The 16595-nt window shown below is 36.4% G+C and overlaps 2 protein-coding genes across 7 annotated transcripts in view; one reads left to right on the top strand and one right to left on the bottom strand.

Moving 5' to 3' along the window:
- The first annotated feature begins 920 nt into the window (after window positions 1-920).
- LOC112049347 (prolactin regulatory element-binding protein) lies at window positions 921-7416 on the top strand. The gene is made up of 7 exons (XM_024087203.2): window positions 921-1294; window positions 2201-2556; window positions 3601-3739; window positions 4876-5033; window positions 5385-5628; window positions 5927-6089; window positions 7156-7416. The coding sequence occupies exons 1-7, from the start codon at window positions 1160-1162 to the stop codon at window positions 7239-7241; spliced, it is 1281 nt and encodes a 426-aa protein (XP_023942971.1). The 5' UTR covers window positions 921-1159; the 3' UTR covers window positions 7242-7416.
- Window positions 7417-9224: 1808 nt separating this feature from the next.
- The window catches only part of LOC112049338 (nuclear factor of activated T-cells, cytoplasmic 4), a 137080-nt gene continuing 129709 nt past the window's right edge, over window positions 9225-16595 (bottom strand). For all 6 annotated transcript variants that reach the window (XM_052891202.1, XM_052891204.1, XM_052891206.1 and 3 more), the window contains 2 exons: window positions 15359-16379; window positions 9225-15130 (listed from right to left, as the gene is read on the bottom strand). In XM_052891202.1, coding sequence (XP_052747162.1) covers window positions 15126-15130; window positions 15359-16379 — 1026 coding nt within the window. In that variant the 3' untranslated portion in view covers window positions 9225-15125. The remainder of the gene's footprint in view (window positions 15131-15358; window positions 16380-16595) is intronic.

The raw sequence follows: 16595 nt of genomic DNA, 5'->3' as shown, positions 1-16595 counted from the left end.
GTTAAGTTTCTGTTACGTTTATTTTTATTGTTGTTAGTTGAGTTTTGTTTTTTTTCCTGTTTTTATTATTTAATACTCAATAAGATAGCTGATGATCAACCATCTACTTCTTCGCATAGGCGCCGTGAAGAAGTTCTTTCTCCAAGAAAAAAAACTTAAAAAATTAATTATGTCAAAAAACTATTTGAAGAAGGACTTAGGCTGGTAACCTCGCAGCGATGGATTAGCTGTATATCACACGTTATCAAAATGGAAAATGAGATGTACCGTCTGGGCTCTATAATAGAAGAAGTGGAAGAAAGATTTTTAATTGAAGTTGGTAATGACTCTGATACCAGTTCATACAATGAAAGTTCAGACTCTGAATAAATATAATATTAAAATTTGAATAGCTTTTTTTCATTACCTCTCCAATTAAATGCCCAATTGCCCCCATTGCCAATGGTCATCTATTTGTTACAAAAAATGTAAACTTAACTTAAATGACGCTAAAAGAAGTTAAAAAGTACAAAAACAAAAAAATCTAATTATACGTTTTTACATAATATTATAAATTAACAATTTACTTTATACTATCCAATATTAATATTTTGCGAAAAATACTTTTCATTGTAATTGAATTACAAATACATTTTGTTGAATACATTGATAAAATCGTGAACTAGTTAAATATTTACGTCGATAATAATTATTTCAATTAAAAGAAAATTATTTTATGAAATTTTTTGGTCCATATCTGACAAATCGATATTATGCAATCATTTAATTCCTGAATATCGATTTTGTGACGTCCCTATTTACATCATATAAAAATCAGGCAACACATGAAACGTCATTTTTGTCTCTGTAGAGAAAAAACACATTTTATGACGAAAGAAAGTGATCGAAAAAGACCAAAGTCTATTTTTTCCTTTGTCTATGACGTTCCTGTTTCCTAGACGAAACTGTCAATTTGACTTTTGTCATGTTGGAAGTAGGAAATTCCGTGGGGCTCAGTTAGTTGTTTAGGATTGTAAATGCTTTGTTTTAAACATATTACTTTAAATATCAATTATGATTAATTAGAAAATGAACTAATGTGGTTATATTCGATGCCAAGGTAGTGTTTTCCTATCTGTGTCGACGTGTAAAGTGCGAAAAATAGATGTTATAAGTGAAGATGTCTCCGAATAGATGCGATGGGTTACTCGCGAAGGTCGATTTTCCACTCTACACACTTCAGACCCTCACGAATCGGCACGTCCTCGTTGCCGGAGGTGGAGGAGCATCCAACACGGGCGTAGCGAATGGATTCGTAAGTGTTGACATTGATTTCACAGGCAAAACATGAGCACGTAATGTAGCAATTTATTTCGACACGCGTCAGCAGTTTTGTAATAAACACACCCTCCAGTGTGTATTTTTATTTACGTAATATATTTACGTATTCGCAATAGAACATTTGTATATTAGAGTTCCTTTAGTGTAATATTTTACGACCACAGAGCTAGGCTTTTGAGAGTGAGGGAAGGTTTACCAAAGTTAACTCTAACACTGCGATTTTCCAGCGTAGAGTACAAAATTGAACACCCTGACATTCTATTAAAGCGCCTTAAGTTTTGCTTGCAATTTAACATTGTAGTGACTAGGGATTTGAGGACTCGGGAATGAGAGCCATTTTATAGCAATTATAGCAATTATACATTGCTATATATAATATTGTAAAACAGAAAAGTTTGTTTAATTTATGTATGTATCATCCCAAAAGGTTGGGGGAGGCCTATACCCAAAATGGGGTCCATATCCCAAATAATTTAAATCTAAGTTAAACACTAACATTAACAACACTATATTATAAGTACATTTGTAAAAAAAAAAATTTCGATTACTAACACAATGTAAAATGTAAAAACTGAGGATATTGGAATAAAAAGGCTTTATTATTATTATTATTATGTATGTATCAATATACTCGTTTCTGGAATTTCCTATCTGATTGTAAAATTTCTTTTTGTGTATGATTCATAAGGAATTCTATGAGAGAATACTGTAAAGAGGGAGGGGGAAATAGTGGAGAAAATATGTATCAAAGTCTATTTTAAATGTTATTATATGTAAATGTTTATACATTTTACACATTATTTTATTTAATTTGTTGCAGATAATGCACTTCATATTTGTTATTGTATTTATTACGGTGACATTATTCTAAATATTCCAGGAAATATTTGAACTATCACACAATGGAACTCGATTTGTAGCAGAAGAGGTGATGAGATATGAAACAGGGCCCAATGTGGTGATGACATGCTCCATACAAAATGCTCAAAACCGTATCTACCTTGCGGCTGGTCAAGAAAGCCATTGTCAGTTATACAAAGTGAATGTGAAGATGGTGGATGCAGCAGAGATGAGACGAGGGAGTTTCAGAGCTGAGAATGGTTTGGTACGCCGGCGTCGCACAGTATCGGAAAATGACAACATTTCAAAAATGGAAAGGGAGAAAAGGAATCATAGAACAGATAAAAGGATGTCCTTTGAAATACGGCCATGTGATAGTGTACAGACAGATTTTGCGTAAGTGCATCTTTGATTTGGTATATGTTTTTATTCAATTTTTACATCTATATTTTCAACTAAGCAAAACTAGCAGACATCCAGGTCTATGTCCACTCTCAGACATCCTTAATCTAGCCCTCTCATAAATTCCATTTTAAACAGACATCAACTAAGTATAAACTACCTCCCTGCCAATTTTCAACTTTATATGTAAACTAGCGGACGCCCGCGACTTCGTCCGCGTAAATTTCGATGTCAACTTTACTACTACCCCTACCCTATCCTACCCCTACCCTACCACTACCCCAACCCTACCCTACCCAACCCCTACATCTACCCTACCCCTACCCCAAACCTACCCCTACTTTGTATTATCTCCGTATTATCTCCGAAACTATTAAAGTAATTAACATACTGTAAAGGGCAAATCTTATCTCCATAATATCCTTGTGATTATTAAATAATTTATTTTAATAAGGATTAAAGTTTAGTTGTATAAATAATGACGTAAACCTAAGTATATAAAATTATTAATTTTTAAAACACAAAAGGTACTATATCTGCTAATATATAGAAGATAGATATATGGTGTCGCGGACTTTTTTGTAGAACTTTTAAAGATACATAAAGTCTCCATACATTAATTTCAATTTTACACAATAGTTAAGGCAGCGCATGCGAATAAGTCTGTTTAAGAGGATTTCCAGTCCGACCTGTATGACAAAAACTGTGATAACTCGGCTAATATATATGATACCAATATAAAATATAGCCTATAGCACTCCCCGATAATGTAGCATTCTACTGGTGAAAGAATTTTTAAAATCGGACCAGTAGTTCCGAAGATTACCCCATTTAAAAAATGTGACAAACTTACAAACTTACAAACTTTACCTCTTTATAATATTAGTATAGATTGGTAATTGATAAATAATTATTAATGAGTGTTCTTTTGCTTTAATAAATTGAAAAAAATTGTGTTTAGTGTTATGTTAATAATGAAAAAGCCTACATTATATTTAAAAAACTACTGAAACTATAATATTGATAATTTTTTTCCAGGAATGATCCCCTACAGAGGGTGGTAACTATTAGTCATAATGGTAAAATAATGGCAACAGGTGGCATAGATGGAGTAGTCAGGATATGGTCGTTTCCACAAATGCAATTACTATTTGAACTAAAAGGACACACCAAAGAGGTAACTTAGTTATAAATCTTTATACTGTTGAGGCTTTTTAACAGACTACTACTAGCTACTAGCTAGCAGAACCTCACAGTTTTCACAGCTTATATACCTATGTGAATAAGGGGACAAAATGCCAATGTTTATGGCACAAAGTATAATCTAAAACCTCACAAGCTCACAAACTATTATAAAGCTGAAGAGGTTGTTTGTTTGTTTGGTTAAATATCAGGAACTACTGCTCATATTTGAAAATTTCTTTGTGTTAGATAGCCCATTTATCGAGGAAGGCTATAGGCTATATATTATCCCCGCCTTCCTATGGAAATGGAAACCACGCAGGTGAAACCGCGCGGCGCAAGCTAGTATTAGTATAGATAGATGAGCTCAGGAAATGCACAACCCATTGATACTTTGTAAGGTTGTATGCAGGCCTTGCAATGCCCTTATAACATAACATAATAAAGGTTATTCAACCACAAATATGTATTTATTGTTTTTGATTAAAATAACTAGATTATGATTTGTTATCTTGAAATCAAGATGACATTGACTATTATGGCTGAAATTTGTCATTATCTTCAGTCTATTTCCGAGGCTTACTACAGGGCCTAGCTTCAGTATATAGGGGGGTTGGAGCTTATACTCACCATCCAACTTTGTAGTCTTTGTACTTTGTAGTAATATTATAAAGCTGAATAGTTTGTGTATTTGTTTGTTTGAACACGCTAATCTTAGGAACTACTTGTCCGATTTGAAAAATTTTTTCAGTGTTAGATAGCTCATTTATCAAGGAAGGCTATAGGCTATCCCTGTAATATTTAACCCCATATTCCAAATGGAACCACGCGGGTGAAACCGCGCGGTGTCTACTAGTAATAACATAATATTACAAAGTTAATAAGGTCTAACTTTGTAATAATATGTTAAAACTTTGCAACCAATAGGATACCAACAGCAACAGCATCCTCTTTGAGGTAGAGGGATGTAACACCACCAACTTCATAATTCTGGGTCAATATTACTATGGCTTTTGTGGAACAAAGCCAATCTCAATATTGCATAGCCTAATCCAATAATTAGATGCCACATATGCTAGAATAATATGAATTTCGGCCTGGAGGGCTAATACTGTGGTGTCACGGTTCCAGCTGGACGACCTAGACTTCAGCCCGTGCGACAGCCGGCTGGTGAGCATCGCGAAGGACGGGCAGGCGCTGCTGTGGGGCTGCGCCGCGCGCGCGCCGCCGCTGCTCAGCCTCACGTGCCAGCCGCCCAACGGCACCAAGTACCTGTTCCGACGGTGCAAGTAAGTCCGTGTTGGTCATATTCTTATTGACGTGACTAAATCCATAAACGCCAGCTGCATCCATGAAAAAGTGTCCTGCATCGCCAGAGTAGGGTGAAATGTAATCAAATCATCATTCACAACCCATATTCACTGATGAGCACGAGTCTTCTCTGAATGATGAGTGATGAATGAGTGGGCCATCTCCTTTTTATCATTGGTTCTCTTATGACATTATCAACTAAAATTATTCATCTGTACACGGACTTTACAGACAACCAATTTTTTTACTGATAGAAGAAGTACAATTTATTGATACATTAAAATGAGTTCTATTGATTTGTTTTAAATTTAAAGAATGTAAATATCCAGGTTCGGCGAGATAGAGGACAAGGCGGGCGCGTACCGCATGTTCACGATCGCCAACCCGCTGGCGCGCTCGGGCAAGCAGAAGGGCTTGCTGCAGCTGTGGGAGCCCACCAGTGGGCAGCTGCAGCGCTCCGTGCTCATCGCCGAGTCGCTGTCCGCGCTCGCCGTGCGCGACGACGGCCGCTTCGTGGGCGTCGGCACCATGTTCAGCGGCTCCGTGGATATCTACATCGCGTTCAGCTTGCAGGTGAGTCGTCGAGCCGTCAAACTAGAACGGCTATCCAAAGCTGCTTACCAAATTTGGCTAGGTAGGGAGAACAACACGAGCGGAGAAGGGGAGTCATAATCGATTGTTAAGGAATTTTTTAACCCTACGTCTTTTGGTCACAAGTGCAGGACTCTACTCGGAGATTTTCTCTCTGCCACGCGATGGAGCCGGCACCTGCACGGTGAATCCGTGAATTGTTAATATTTTCTGGTAGTATCAAATGTGTAGAAATCAAAAATGCTTGTTTTGTTTTTATTTATTTTGTGTTTGTTCACAGCGCGTCCTGCACGTGTCGGGCGCGCACGGCATGTTCGTGACGGGGCTGCAGTGGGTGGGCGCCAAGGGCGGCGCGGGCGGCGCGCTGCAGGGCCGCAGCGAGGCCGCGCTGCTGTCCATCTCCGTCGACAACCGGCTCGTGGTGCACACGCTGCCCTACCCCGGTCAGTATAGTGTGTTGTCCGGGACATCGAGCGCGCTGCAGGGAGCAGCAGGATGCTGCGGCTCCAGACCTGTATTTGGCAGTCCATGCGAGAGACTTATGTCCTGCATTGGACGTCCATCGGCTGTTAAAGTTGATGATAGTGATAATAAATGATTTCGTTTGGTTTAAAATATTAGGTGCGGGATCTTAGATCAATAGGAGGTACTAATCCCACTAGTCTTTAACCCGCATTGTGTAGTGCCCAGGTGTGTGAGCAAATCTATAATAAAAAGTTATCATTCTGTGGAAAACACTGTGCCGACTTCAACTTTTAACTCAAACAGTCTTAGTTATAAACATTGATTAAGAATTAAACCTCGAATTTCTTCAATGTAATGTGGACTTTAATCAGTATTGATTGGATGCACTTTCATTTAAAGAATTAGATGCACTTTAATTTGATAGAAATAAGGTTTAATTATCACTCTGTGTTTATGAATATGGGGGACAAAACTCTACACATGCTGATTATTTCAATAGAAAATCTGATCTGTTTTAAATACATAATATTGATAGAACACGCTGGGCGTGCCACAGAATGTGTAATTCACAGAATGTCTTTCAAGACCATTGCATTGTGCTGCAAAGTGTAATGTTAAGCTGAAAACTATTGCCTTTAACATATTACAGGCAATGGTTTTCTGGGTCATTATAAATCTTTTGTAATATTGACTGGTTAATTAAAACTGGTAAAGTTTGGAGGTCGTAGGGGCTAATCTCTAATGAACCGATCTTGAAAATTCTTTACCAAAATAAGGCTTTCTTTTCTTTTAGCAATACATTAGTATATGGTACATTTATCCCCTAATTTTCCACGGAAACACGAACTGTCCTATGAAACGGCGTGGCGTCTGCTAGTTGTTATATAAAAATATACTTAACACTAAATCAGGTAGAAATTAAATTTTAATATCGATAAAAGTTGTTATGGTGATTTGCCCTTAAAGGGTTTTCTTTTTAACTTTTGAAAAATATGTTGTAAGTACGTACAAGTATTTTATATTTGTTTATTTCCTTGTTTGCAGGTACTCTCCCCGCCTGGGTTGCCATCCTAATGATCATATTTGTATTATTCTGTACCTTCAGTTTATGTTCGTATCTAGGTATATAGCGAATATATATATCGTAATTTAATTATTTTGTCAATAAATATATTATTTACATTGTAAGAGTCGGGGGCGATAGGTTAAATTATAGAGAATTGGTGTAAATCAGGCTAGTATAATATAATTGTTATTATATATGTTTGTATAAATAGAATCAATTAAATGAAGGATTTGAAGGTGCTTTTGAGTTTTTTATTTTCCAAGCTACCTATTGGGGATTTATAGGATTCGTCAGTATGAAGAAAACAGGAGTATGAAGATTCATATTATTTTCCTCTAAAAGCAGGTGTTACGCCTGATACGTGTGCAAGTAATTACACTGGCAACCTTCAGATGAAGGAGTATTAGACCGGTCAGTGTTTCAAAGGTTTTTAAATACTTTTTTCACTACTCTTGCTCAAAAACACTGTCATATTACCACTCCACAGCGGGGCTAAACAAGCATATTAGCCTCTAGGGGCCAAAGTAATTTTGTTTTTTTAATTCTTGTCTGTTACGAGTACTAGCCAAGTACTAGCCTACTATAAAACGGAGGAGGTTTTATTCGAAAATAGAATCATTATAGGTAAGGCCCTAACTGTTTTGGAAAATAAATAAAAAACTTTAAATTGGAATTAAATGCAGCATTCTTGTCTGTGGAATGCGTTTATTTTTTCATTTAATTTTTATTGAGTTGCAAATAGAGCGAGATTTGAAGACATGGGACATCCTTTACGGTGTAATACCTTTGCCTTTTTCTTATGTGAAAAAAATTAAATTAAAAAGCGAGAATTTAAAAAACAATTGGAGTGAATAATACACACTTGATTTTTTTCCGAAATTCATTGTAAATATGTGACCGTAACTTACATATTTTTCAACAATAATTGTTATTGTTGTCTTCGTATAGTGAGAATGGTGATCCTAATTTGGAGGTGGATAAAATTTTCAATCTGTTACCATCAAAGTCGAGACGCATTTACACTCACTTCACTCCTTTCGGTTTGTACACGGCATCGTACCGGAACGCTAGATCGCTTGGCGGTACGTCTTTGCCGGTAGGGTGGTATATAGCCACGGCCAAAGCCTCCCACCAGCCAGACCTGGACCAATTAAGAAAATCTCAATCGTCCCAGCCGGGGATCGCACCCAGGACCTCCGTCTTGTAAATCCACCGCGCATAGGAGGCAGTCAAAAGATATAAAGGATAGAAATTCTATAATAACTTTTGTGTTCAGGTACTTATTATGATTTTTTGTATGGAAATAGGTAACGGTGTGAGGAAAGAAAATTCCAATATTTTTTTATAACATTTAATCAAATACATCAAAACAAATAACATATAGACGCTTATCATAACCCTCGGCAAGTTGCATCCAAGTAAGACCGACTAGAGATCTATGCACACAACATAATATCTTTCGCATATCGTCCATGCAATAGTAAGCTTTACTGTATAGTTCGTAAAACACAAAATAGCTTGCACTAGTTTGCCATTTCACACACAATATTATAGTTCGCTGGTACACTGCACTTTTTCACCTCATATATATTTATTTCACTGCATTCAGTGCCGCTAGGTTCTTCAGTTCTTAGTTTAATCAAATGCATTTACTTTAGTGCCTTATGTTTGCTTATAAATTAGATTAAAATAAAAAAATGGAAGACTGACGGCTATGACGTCACATAACTTGAGATAACCCTTTACTTTAAACTTTTAATTTTAATGAAAATTCATTTTAGTGCGAATGTTCTTTAAAGGTAAATAGTTTACCTCGCATTACAGCCTGTGGTGTCTGTGAAGCTCAGACTTAGATACTCGTAAGCCTTTAAGCTATTTAAGCAATTGCCTAGGGCGTCTCGTCTACAGAGGCACCAAAGTCGCTCGTGAAATGAAAAACAAGCACACGATAAATCTGGGCGTTTTAAATTACTTATAACTTTTTTTTTCATTATTTTTTTGTAACTTACTTAAGGATGAGGGCTTAATTGTGCCCCTCATTATAAAAGTGACTTACAAAGAAATAATTTAATAATTGCTTCGAGCATCAAGTTTTTTTTTTTAAAATTTATTTTACGGCCTTGGATACAATATCAAGTTATCTTAAGCTGGCACTGATGAACGACTTATGCATAGAAAAGTGTCTAAGTCACAGACAATTATCATTATTCAGCCTTATTTACCGGCTGGATATGGAGCTTAACGCCCATAACGCTGCTCAAATACGTATGAAGAAAAAAAGAAAAGAAAGAAAGATTTTTATTTTTAAGTAATGCCACATATCACATAAAATCTAAATTATATTATGGCTTAACTGTCCACTCAAACAGTGGAGCACTAAAGAATTCCCTGTAATATGTGGCATAACCTAGAAAAAGTCCCCAACTCAGCATTTTACCGCATATTTTCAATAAAAAAAGATGCAGCACTGATTTTTGTATTTGCTGGCCCAGGAAGGTGATTTTTGCTCATTTTAATGATCATCAAGATAAGATGTTAATGATAAATAAGGCTTCACGTGCTCTCTGAGGCACGGAGCCGTAACCACCAACTGGATAACAGCAGCTGAGAATCTGCACTGAAAATTCTGACTTGAATTTAATTGAACTTTTGAAAAAAAGTTTAGTATTTCATAGCCCGACCCAGAAGTCAAACTCAGGTCATTTAGATCCGAAGACAGATAGGCTAACCATTGGACCAACTAGCAACGAGGCAGTTCATTCACAGACAATACAAAGCGATTCGTAATAAGTCATCTCGGGACGTCAACTGAATTATTTTTTAAACTAAACTGAAGTGTGACGTCATAAATTATAATATTAAAAGTATATTACGGGGCTGTCTCAAGTTATGTTACGATTTTTGTATATATTGTGTAAGTGTGTGATGTTCTAATTTTGGCTTTAAATACATATATTTTATATAAAATCGGCTCGCTTTGGCCTCGTGGAATTTGGACGTTCTATACATATTATATAACAAAAAAAACATTATCATAAAATACGATGCAATATTTAATAAAAAAAACTCAATAGATTCAATTCCAACAACTATCTAGGTATCATATTTAATAAACTATTAACAATACAATACACGTATTTATTCGTTGTTTTTCGCAACTTTTTTATATTTAAATGGATATTACTTATTATAATTTGTGCAAAACGAAATATTGAAAGTTAAAATTTCTCAAGGTACTTAGTAAGTACTAAAAGTAAGGCGAATCTTTCTTTTAACAAAACATGCCAAATAATCAAACCTATAGCTTGGCAAATTCGTTTGTAACATTCCCGATGGTTCGCGGGAAACGGAAGGGAGGTAGCGATGCCCCGCGCGCCGCTTCATACCCAAGCAGTCCTTTCCTCTGCGGTCTGCCCCGCGCGCACGACTTCATACCCGCACAGTCCTTCCCCTCCCGTCGACCGAATCGAATCAATGTTTCGAATACTTTAATCAATGTTGTCAAAATCTTGAATGAGTTTTATATTGACTTTACACTATAAAGTAGATCTAAATATTATGTATTAAAATAGTAACAGTTTTTTGGAAGGTTGTTGAAAAAAGATTTCAATATTTGAATTTTGAACAACAATATATTTGGTATTTTTCACTCAAATATATAGTATTATTCATAGGTATATAATTCAAAATATTTATTATTTGTCGTTTCGTTCCAGATATTCTTTGACTTTACATAACATATGTTAGGTAATAGTAATCAATTATATTTAAATTTTATTTGAACAAGTCAACCTGGAACGAAACAACAAGTAATAAATATTTTGAGTAGAAAGCATAGCCTATGAATAATAATAATTAATATTATTGAGTTTTAAAACTTTAATTTTTAACAGTGAATTGACGTATAAATATAAAAATTCATTCATACCTAATTGATTTATAAATAATGTATATATTTAGATATAAAATATTAATTTGTGTAATTTGTATATGGAATAGACCCGATTGAAGAGATTCAACGGTTGCCACTTATCTATTGGACTTATGTTTGTAGGTAAATTTGTTGTATAGGAAAACTGTATGAAAATTGTATATAAAGTATTTTTTCCTTAAATCTGTTGTAAATGTTGTATTTTATACGTTTGTATATAATTTATAACTGTATATTTGTATATATTGTATGTATACCGTGTTATATCGTTTGAATGGTCCCAGTATAGTACAAAATGGAAGGGATGATTTAAAAAAAATAAGTCTTAAAAAGTGTCTCAATTACATTGACATGAGTTTCGTGCTTAGTTTAGTTTGTTTGATTCTGTTGATATTATAAAACCGAATAGGTACTAAATAATAGAATTTAAAGAAATTGTAACCTATAATATAATACCTAATACATCAGAATTTTTTATTTGGATATCGTTTCTTTTCTTACCAAACTTTGAAATCTGAAGTACAAGAAAGCTCATGTCGTCGGTTTGAGCTTACTTAGTAATAGCTAAAGGTTCGTCATAAAATAAAATATTTATATTTTTAAATATTTCGTCATTAAATCTTTCTTAGGTATTGTGATTGTAATAGTTAAAGATGCGTGATAACATAAAGGAGTAAGTATTAGATTGTAAGTACGATTTGCATGTAAAGGAAACTTTAAAAAAATATTTTTCCAGAGATTTCCAAATTTAGTTTTTAAATTGTATTTATTTTAAATTTGTTGTTGGTGATAATATAATTTCAAATATATTAAGCATTTTTAAATACTTTTATGACGGATCTTCATACTATTTTATAGAAAAGGTGTTTGCATCAGGCAGAACTGATCCAATTAATTATAAATATTATGATATTTGATAACATCGAATTGGAGGCTACGCTTATATAGTTAAACACTAAAGTTACACACAGTAAATGGCACACTAAATATGTAGCATTCGATTGTATTTAAATAAAAAAAGAATTAACATCTTAATATTTAAACTAGTTTATTAATAGCTAATTACTTATAATTAATAATAATATATAATCTTTGCTCTATTACATCAGTGCTGTAGTCCTTAGGCTGAGGGTACATTACATAGCGTTATAAATTAATGTTTGTGTGCGTGTGTTCAGCTTACTGAATTCAGTTTTTTTATTGTTTTAGGTAATTTCAGGTGAACTGATAGTATGCAACATTTTCAATTACAATTCAGATAATATTTTTGCATGAATAATTAAAAGAGAAATTAACTTCAAGTATTTTTTTTATTTTGAATTTTTATCAATTAACTACATATTTGACAAAAAGTCAAAATAAAATTTGTTTAATTTCTAGATTAATTTCTGAATTTAATAAATTAAGTTCTGAATCTGGATTGTCTAATTTGTGATGCTATATATTATTTATATATATCTATAAATTTATCAAAAAATGTACCGCCATGTAATGTCGCCTTGGTCTCACGAATAAACATTATCTAATGTTAAAATCATAACTTTAGTCTTACTACCCACTGTTATATTATGTATATACTTGTACACTGTAAGTATTCTATAACATCGATCACGACTTTGTGCATGCATGCTTCTATATGTCTTGCCCATTTTATTAAAATACTTTTGTTAAACTTGTTTATCTTTAAATACTTCGGTTGAAAAAAGAAATTCAACTTAGGTTTCTATTGTCTATGTCCATTGTTATTATAATATTTTTTTCGCTACATAAAGTCATTCAGATGATATAAAATCTATTATTCAGTGGATACTAGGACTAACATTCATATAGCCTGTTGTCTGCACAAACACACTTATTACAACTACATTTTTTATTTTATACTATATTAAATTTGAATTAATTAAACATTTTTTTTCAAATTTAATTAATTAATTAGAGTTTAATTTAAAGACAATTACAAAAAGGATATAATTTTAATTAATTGATAATTAATTAATTATAATTTAATGACGCGATATGCGTGGACAACAGGCGCATGTCACCATAACCATTTAATACATTGGCGATGCTACGAAGATCTTAAAAATCACTTTACATTTGTATACTATAATTTAGTGGCAGTTTATTATGTAGGTATTATACAACGCAAATTAATAAAACATTGTCGATTTTCATGTTCGTATTTACGTTATAAAATATAAGTTACCTTGTAAAAATAAAAGTAAGAATAGTATGGAAAGGATTTTCAAGATGGCCGCCATACATCACCTTAACATAATAACTTATATACAAAGTTATGCACTATTTACATGATAATTCGAAAATTAAACCGAAAACAATCATTCACATCTCAACATTTACAGTTTTAAAGTTTAAAACATACAAAAATACATACAATAATCTTTTTTTGGACTCTACTACGTTTATACAAAGCACCAATGGACCTCTCTAGTAAGCAGTAAAAGTAAAGAATTAAAACTATATATATAAAACAAAATAGTAAATGTCATCATTTACTATTTACAAGCAACGGTCTCGTAAGTAACATTAAATTATTAACAAGAAATGCAATTATGTAAAATGTTCTTAGGTATATTAGTCCGAGAGACCACGACACAAAACTTTAAATTTTAAGAAAATCATTAAAATATCGTATATTTTTTCATTTACACTTTCGTTTTCATATACACTTTTGTCGTGCATTGCTTTCATCAATTTATTTCGGTGTAAAGGGATTTTGAAATGGGTGGTGAAATTAAGCTTAACCATATCTCAGGTTCTTTGGCGGCACATTGAAGTAATAGCGTTGTATGTCTTGTAGTACAAGCGAGTTTACTCAGTGATCAGTCATGGTTATTCGCTTGTTTTAGTAAATTAATAACCATGGTAGGTAGAAAGTTGGACAAGAAAATTAATATGTAGTAAAAAAACTCTTGAAACTTTCCAAAATTAGCAGTGATAATAAATTAATAATGTTTTGTTTATATATTTTTTCACCTTAATGAAATACAAACTGTTACTAGAACAACAATGCTATGCTATGTAGTGGCAGTTTCTAAAGCAGGTTTTGTGTCGAGGGCTATGTATAGAGTATTCGAATATATCCGTTGGTGGTTTGCAGCGTACGCCGTATAAATTCCTTTAATCATTTGCCCTGTAATACTGTCATATGTATTAATTGACCCAGTCATCCCCACGGAATGCTACGGGTGCCCGGCGAATGATAAAATTTTCGAGGTTGTTTCTTAGACTAAGAACTTTTAAACATATAGGTACGAGTAATAATATTCTCCTAACTACTCGTACTCAGTGCTTGTACTAACACGTCCACATTGCGTTTAGTGCGTCCACGTGCAATTGCTAGCAATTAGTAGGATTAAGACCGACAATTTGGATTTACCCATCGAACGCAAGGTGAACGCGGTAATAAGCTTAACACTTTGACATTGAACAAATCTCTAAAGTGAATTCGTCAGAGGATACTACTTACCTAATAACCCACTTATCCTAATGTTAAAAGATAATACTACTGCTTTTTAGCCGACTTCGAGAAAAAAATAATGTGTTCAATTAAGTTTTCAAGTGTGTAGGTATAAATTTCATTGTATCAGTTTAGAGATTTGGGTCTATCCAAAGCTAGTCCATGTCTCTACCACTTACAACGGCTTCGCCGCCCGTGTGTGGGCACCGCAACATGAATACTAACACATGCGCTCACACATAGAGATTATATTGACTTAAGAACTAGTCACATGGAAGCCGGGGCGGAGGTTGCTCTGAGTCGTTAAAATACGTTCGAGCGTACCTACTTATAATTGCAATGTTTAATGTTGCTATTATAATAATAGCAAAATTACAGTTTATTTCATAAGCGATCTGTAAGATATGTTTAGCTTTTGATCCACGGCCCGCCCCAGCTCCCGTGTCTCCTCTACACTACGCTAGTGACATCTATTAGTTACACAGAAAACTGCTTTGAGCCCGGTACTCGCTAGAAATGCATCAGTACTCCGCCCCTCACACTGGAAAAGATGCAAGACCGTTAGAATACTTATAGTAGTTATTTAAATTAAACAAACAGTGTATCAAAATGAAAGCGAGCTCGATCAAATCGACCCTCGTCAAACTAATAATATTACTAAAACGTAAATCACAGGTATAGACTGTCGCCGCGCTGACGCAGGGTACGCGTACGAACATCAGACGCTCGTACGGCTCGCTCTAGTAGTAGTAGTCCAAAGCGCACTCACCCTGGTCGAAGGTGCTGGGGTTGATGTAGGAGAGCAGGTCCTGGTCGCTCATAGCCGTGAGCCCCTGCACGGGCGCAGTCATCTCCTGCGACACGGCCTGCGACACGGCGTGCGACACGGCCTGCGACACGGCTTGCGTGACGGCCTGCGACACGGCCTGCGACATGGCGGACAGCGGCGCCTCGGCGGCCGGCTCGGCGGGCGGCGACGCGTCGCTCTCGGTGCTGAGGATGTTGGCCGTGTTGATGGCCGACGTGACCAGTGCGTTCATGGTCGAGTCCGACGTCAGGATCTCGGCCGCCGCGTTCAGGATCATGGACTTGACGGCGGCCGGCGGCGTCTTGACGGACGACGGCATGTCGGGCATCATCATGAGCTCGTCCGGCGCGCCGGCCGGCGGCATCACCAGGCACGGGCCCGTCGCCGTCGGGCTCAGCAGCATGTCAGGCAGCGGCGCGGCGGCCGGCGAGCCCGACGCGCCCGACAGGTGGTCGTCCACGCGCGAGTTGACCAGCTCGTCCAGTTTGGCGGCGTCGGCGGGCAGCATGGCGGCCGTGGCCTTCATGGCGTCCTCCACCAGCGCCTCCATGTGCGCGCTCTGCCGCGCCAGCCGCTGCTTGATGTGCGACGCCTCCATCTTGGTCATGGCGCCGAAGGGGTTGAAGCCGTCGTCGCGCCCGCCCGCGCCCGCCTCGTAGCCCAGCAGCGCGGGCTCGGGCGCGCGCAGCCCGTCCGCCATCATCAGCTCGGGCCCCAGCGCCTTCATGTCGGTGTCCATGGCGGCCTTGCTCGACATGAGCTGGCGCATGGAGTCCATAGGCGTGAGGATGGGCTGGTCCACGTACATCTGCGTGGCGGGGTCGGTGTTGAAGATGGCGGCGGTGACGGACTCCACCATCTTGTCGGTCTGCACCTGGTTCTGGATGGCTTGCAGCGTCTGCGTGAAGGAGACGAGCGACGAAGGCTGCTCGGGCGGCGCGGGCGCGCCCGGTGACAGCTTCATGTCGTAGCCCAGCGCCACCTGCGCAGGGACACACGTTAGCGGCGACCGGACAGAGGTGCGCGGGGCCGGACAATGTGAGCGTTCAAATTTCGATTATAAAACCAATTAATTTTTAAAATGTTCTACGAAAATTATACTTGATAATGCATATTTAATTTGTTCGTGCACGCTGTGTTCTTAAAATCAAGCTTAGCAAACTGTCCAAGACTCTAAGTATTTATAATTTATAATTAT

The sequence above is a fragment of the Bicyclus anynana genome, chromosome 3, assembly GCF_947172395.1.
Source record: "Bicyclus anynana chromosome 3, ilBicAnyn1.1, whole genome shotgun sequence".
Lineage (NCBI taxonomy): Eukaryota > Metazoa > Arthropoda > Insecta > Lepidoptera > Nymphalidae > Bicyclus > Bicyclus anynana.
This window is presented reverse-complemented; position numbering and strand designations above follow the sequence as displayed.

What these genes read in the sequence shown, in the direction of transcription:
- LOC112049347 (XM_024087203.2), top strand. Translation starts at nt 1,160, where the DNA reads ATGTCTCCGAATAGATGCGATGGGTTACTCGCGAAGGTCGATTTTCCA. An exon ending in TAAAAGGACACACCAAAGAG is followed by an intron (nt 3,740 to 4,875) that starts GTAACTTAGTTA and finishes TCACGGTTCCAG; the next exon opens with CTGGACGACCTAGACTTCAG. An exon ending in TACCTGTTCCGACGGTGCAA is followed by an intron (nt 5,034 to 5,384) that starts GTAAGTCCGTGT and finishes GTAAATATCCAG; the next exon opens with GTTCGGCGAGATAGAGGACA.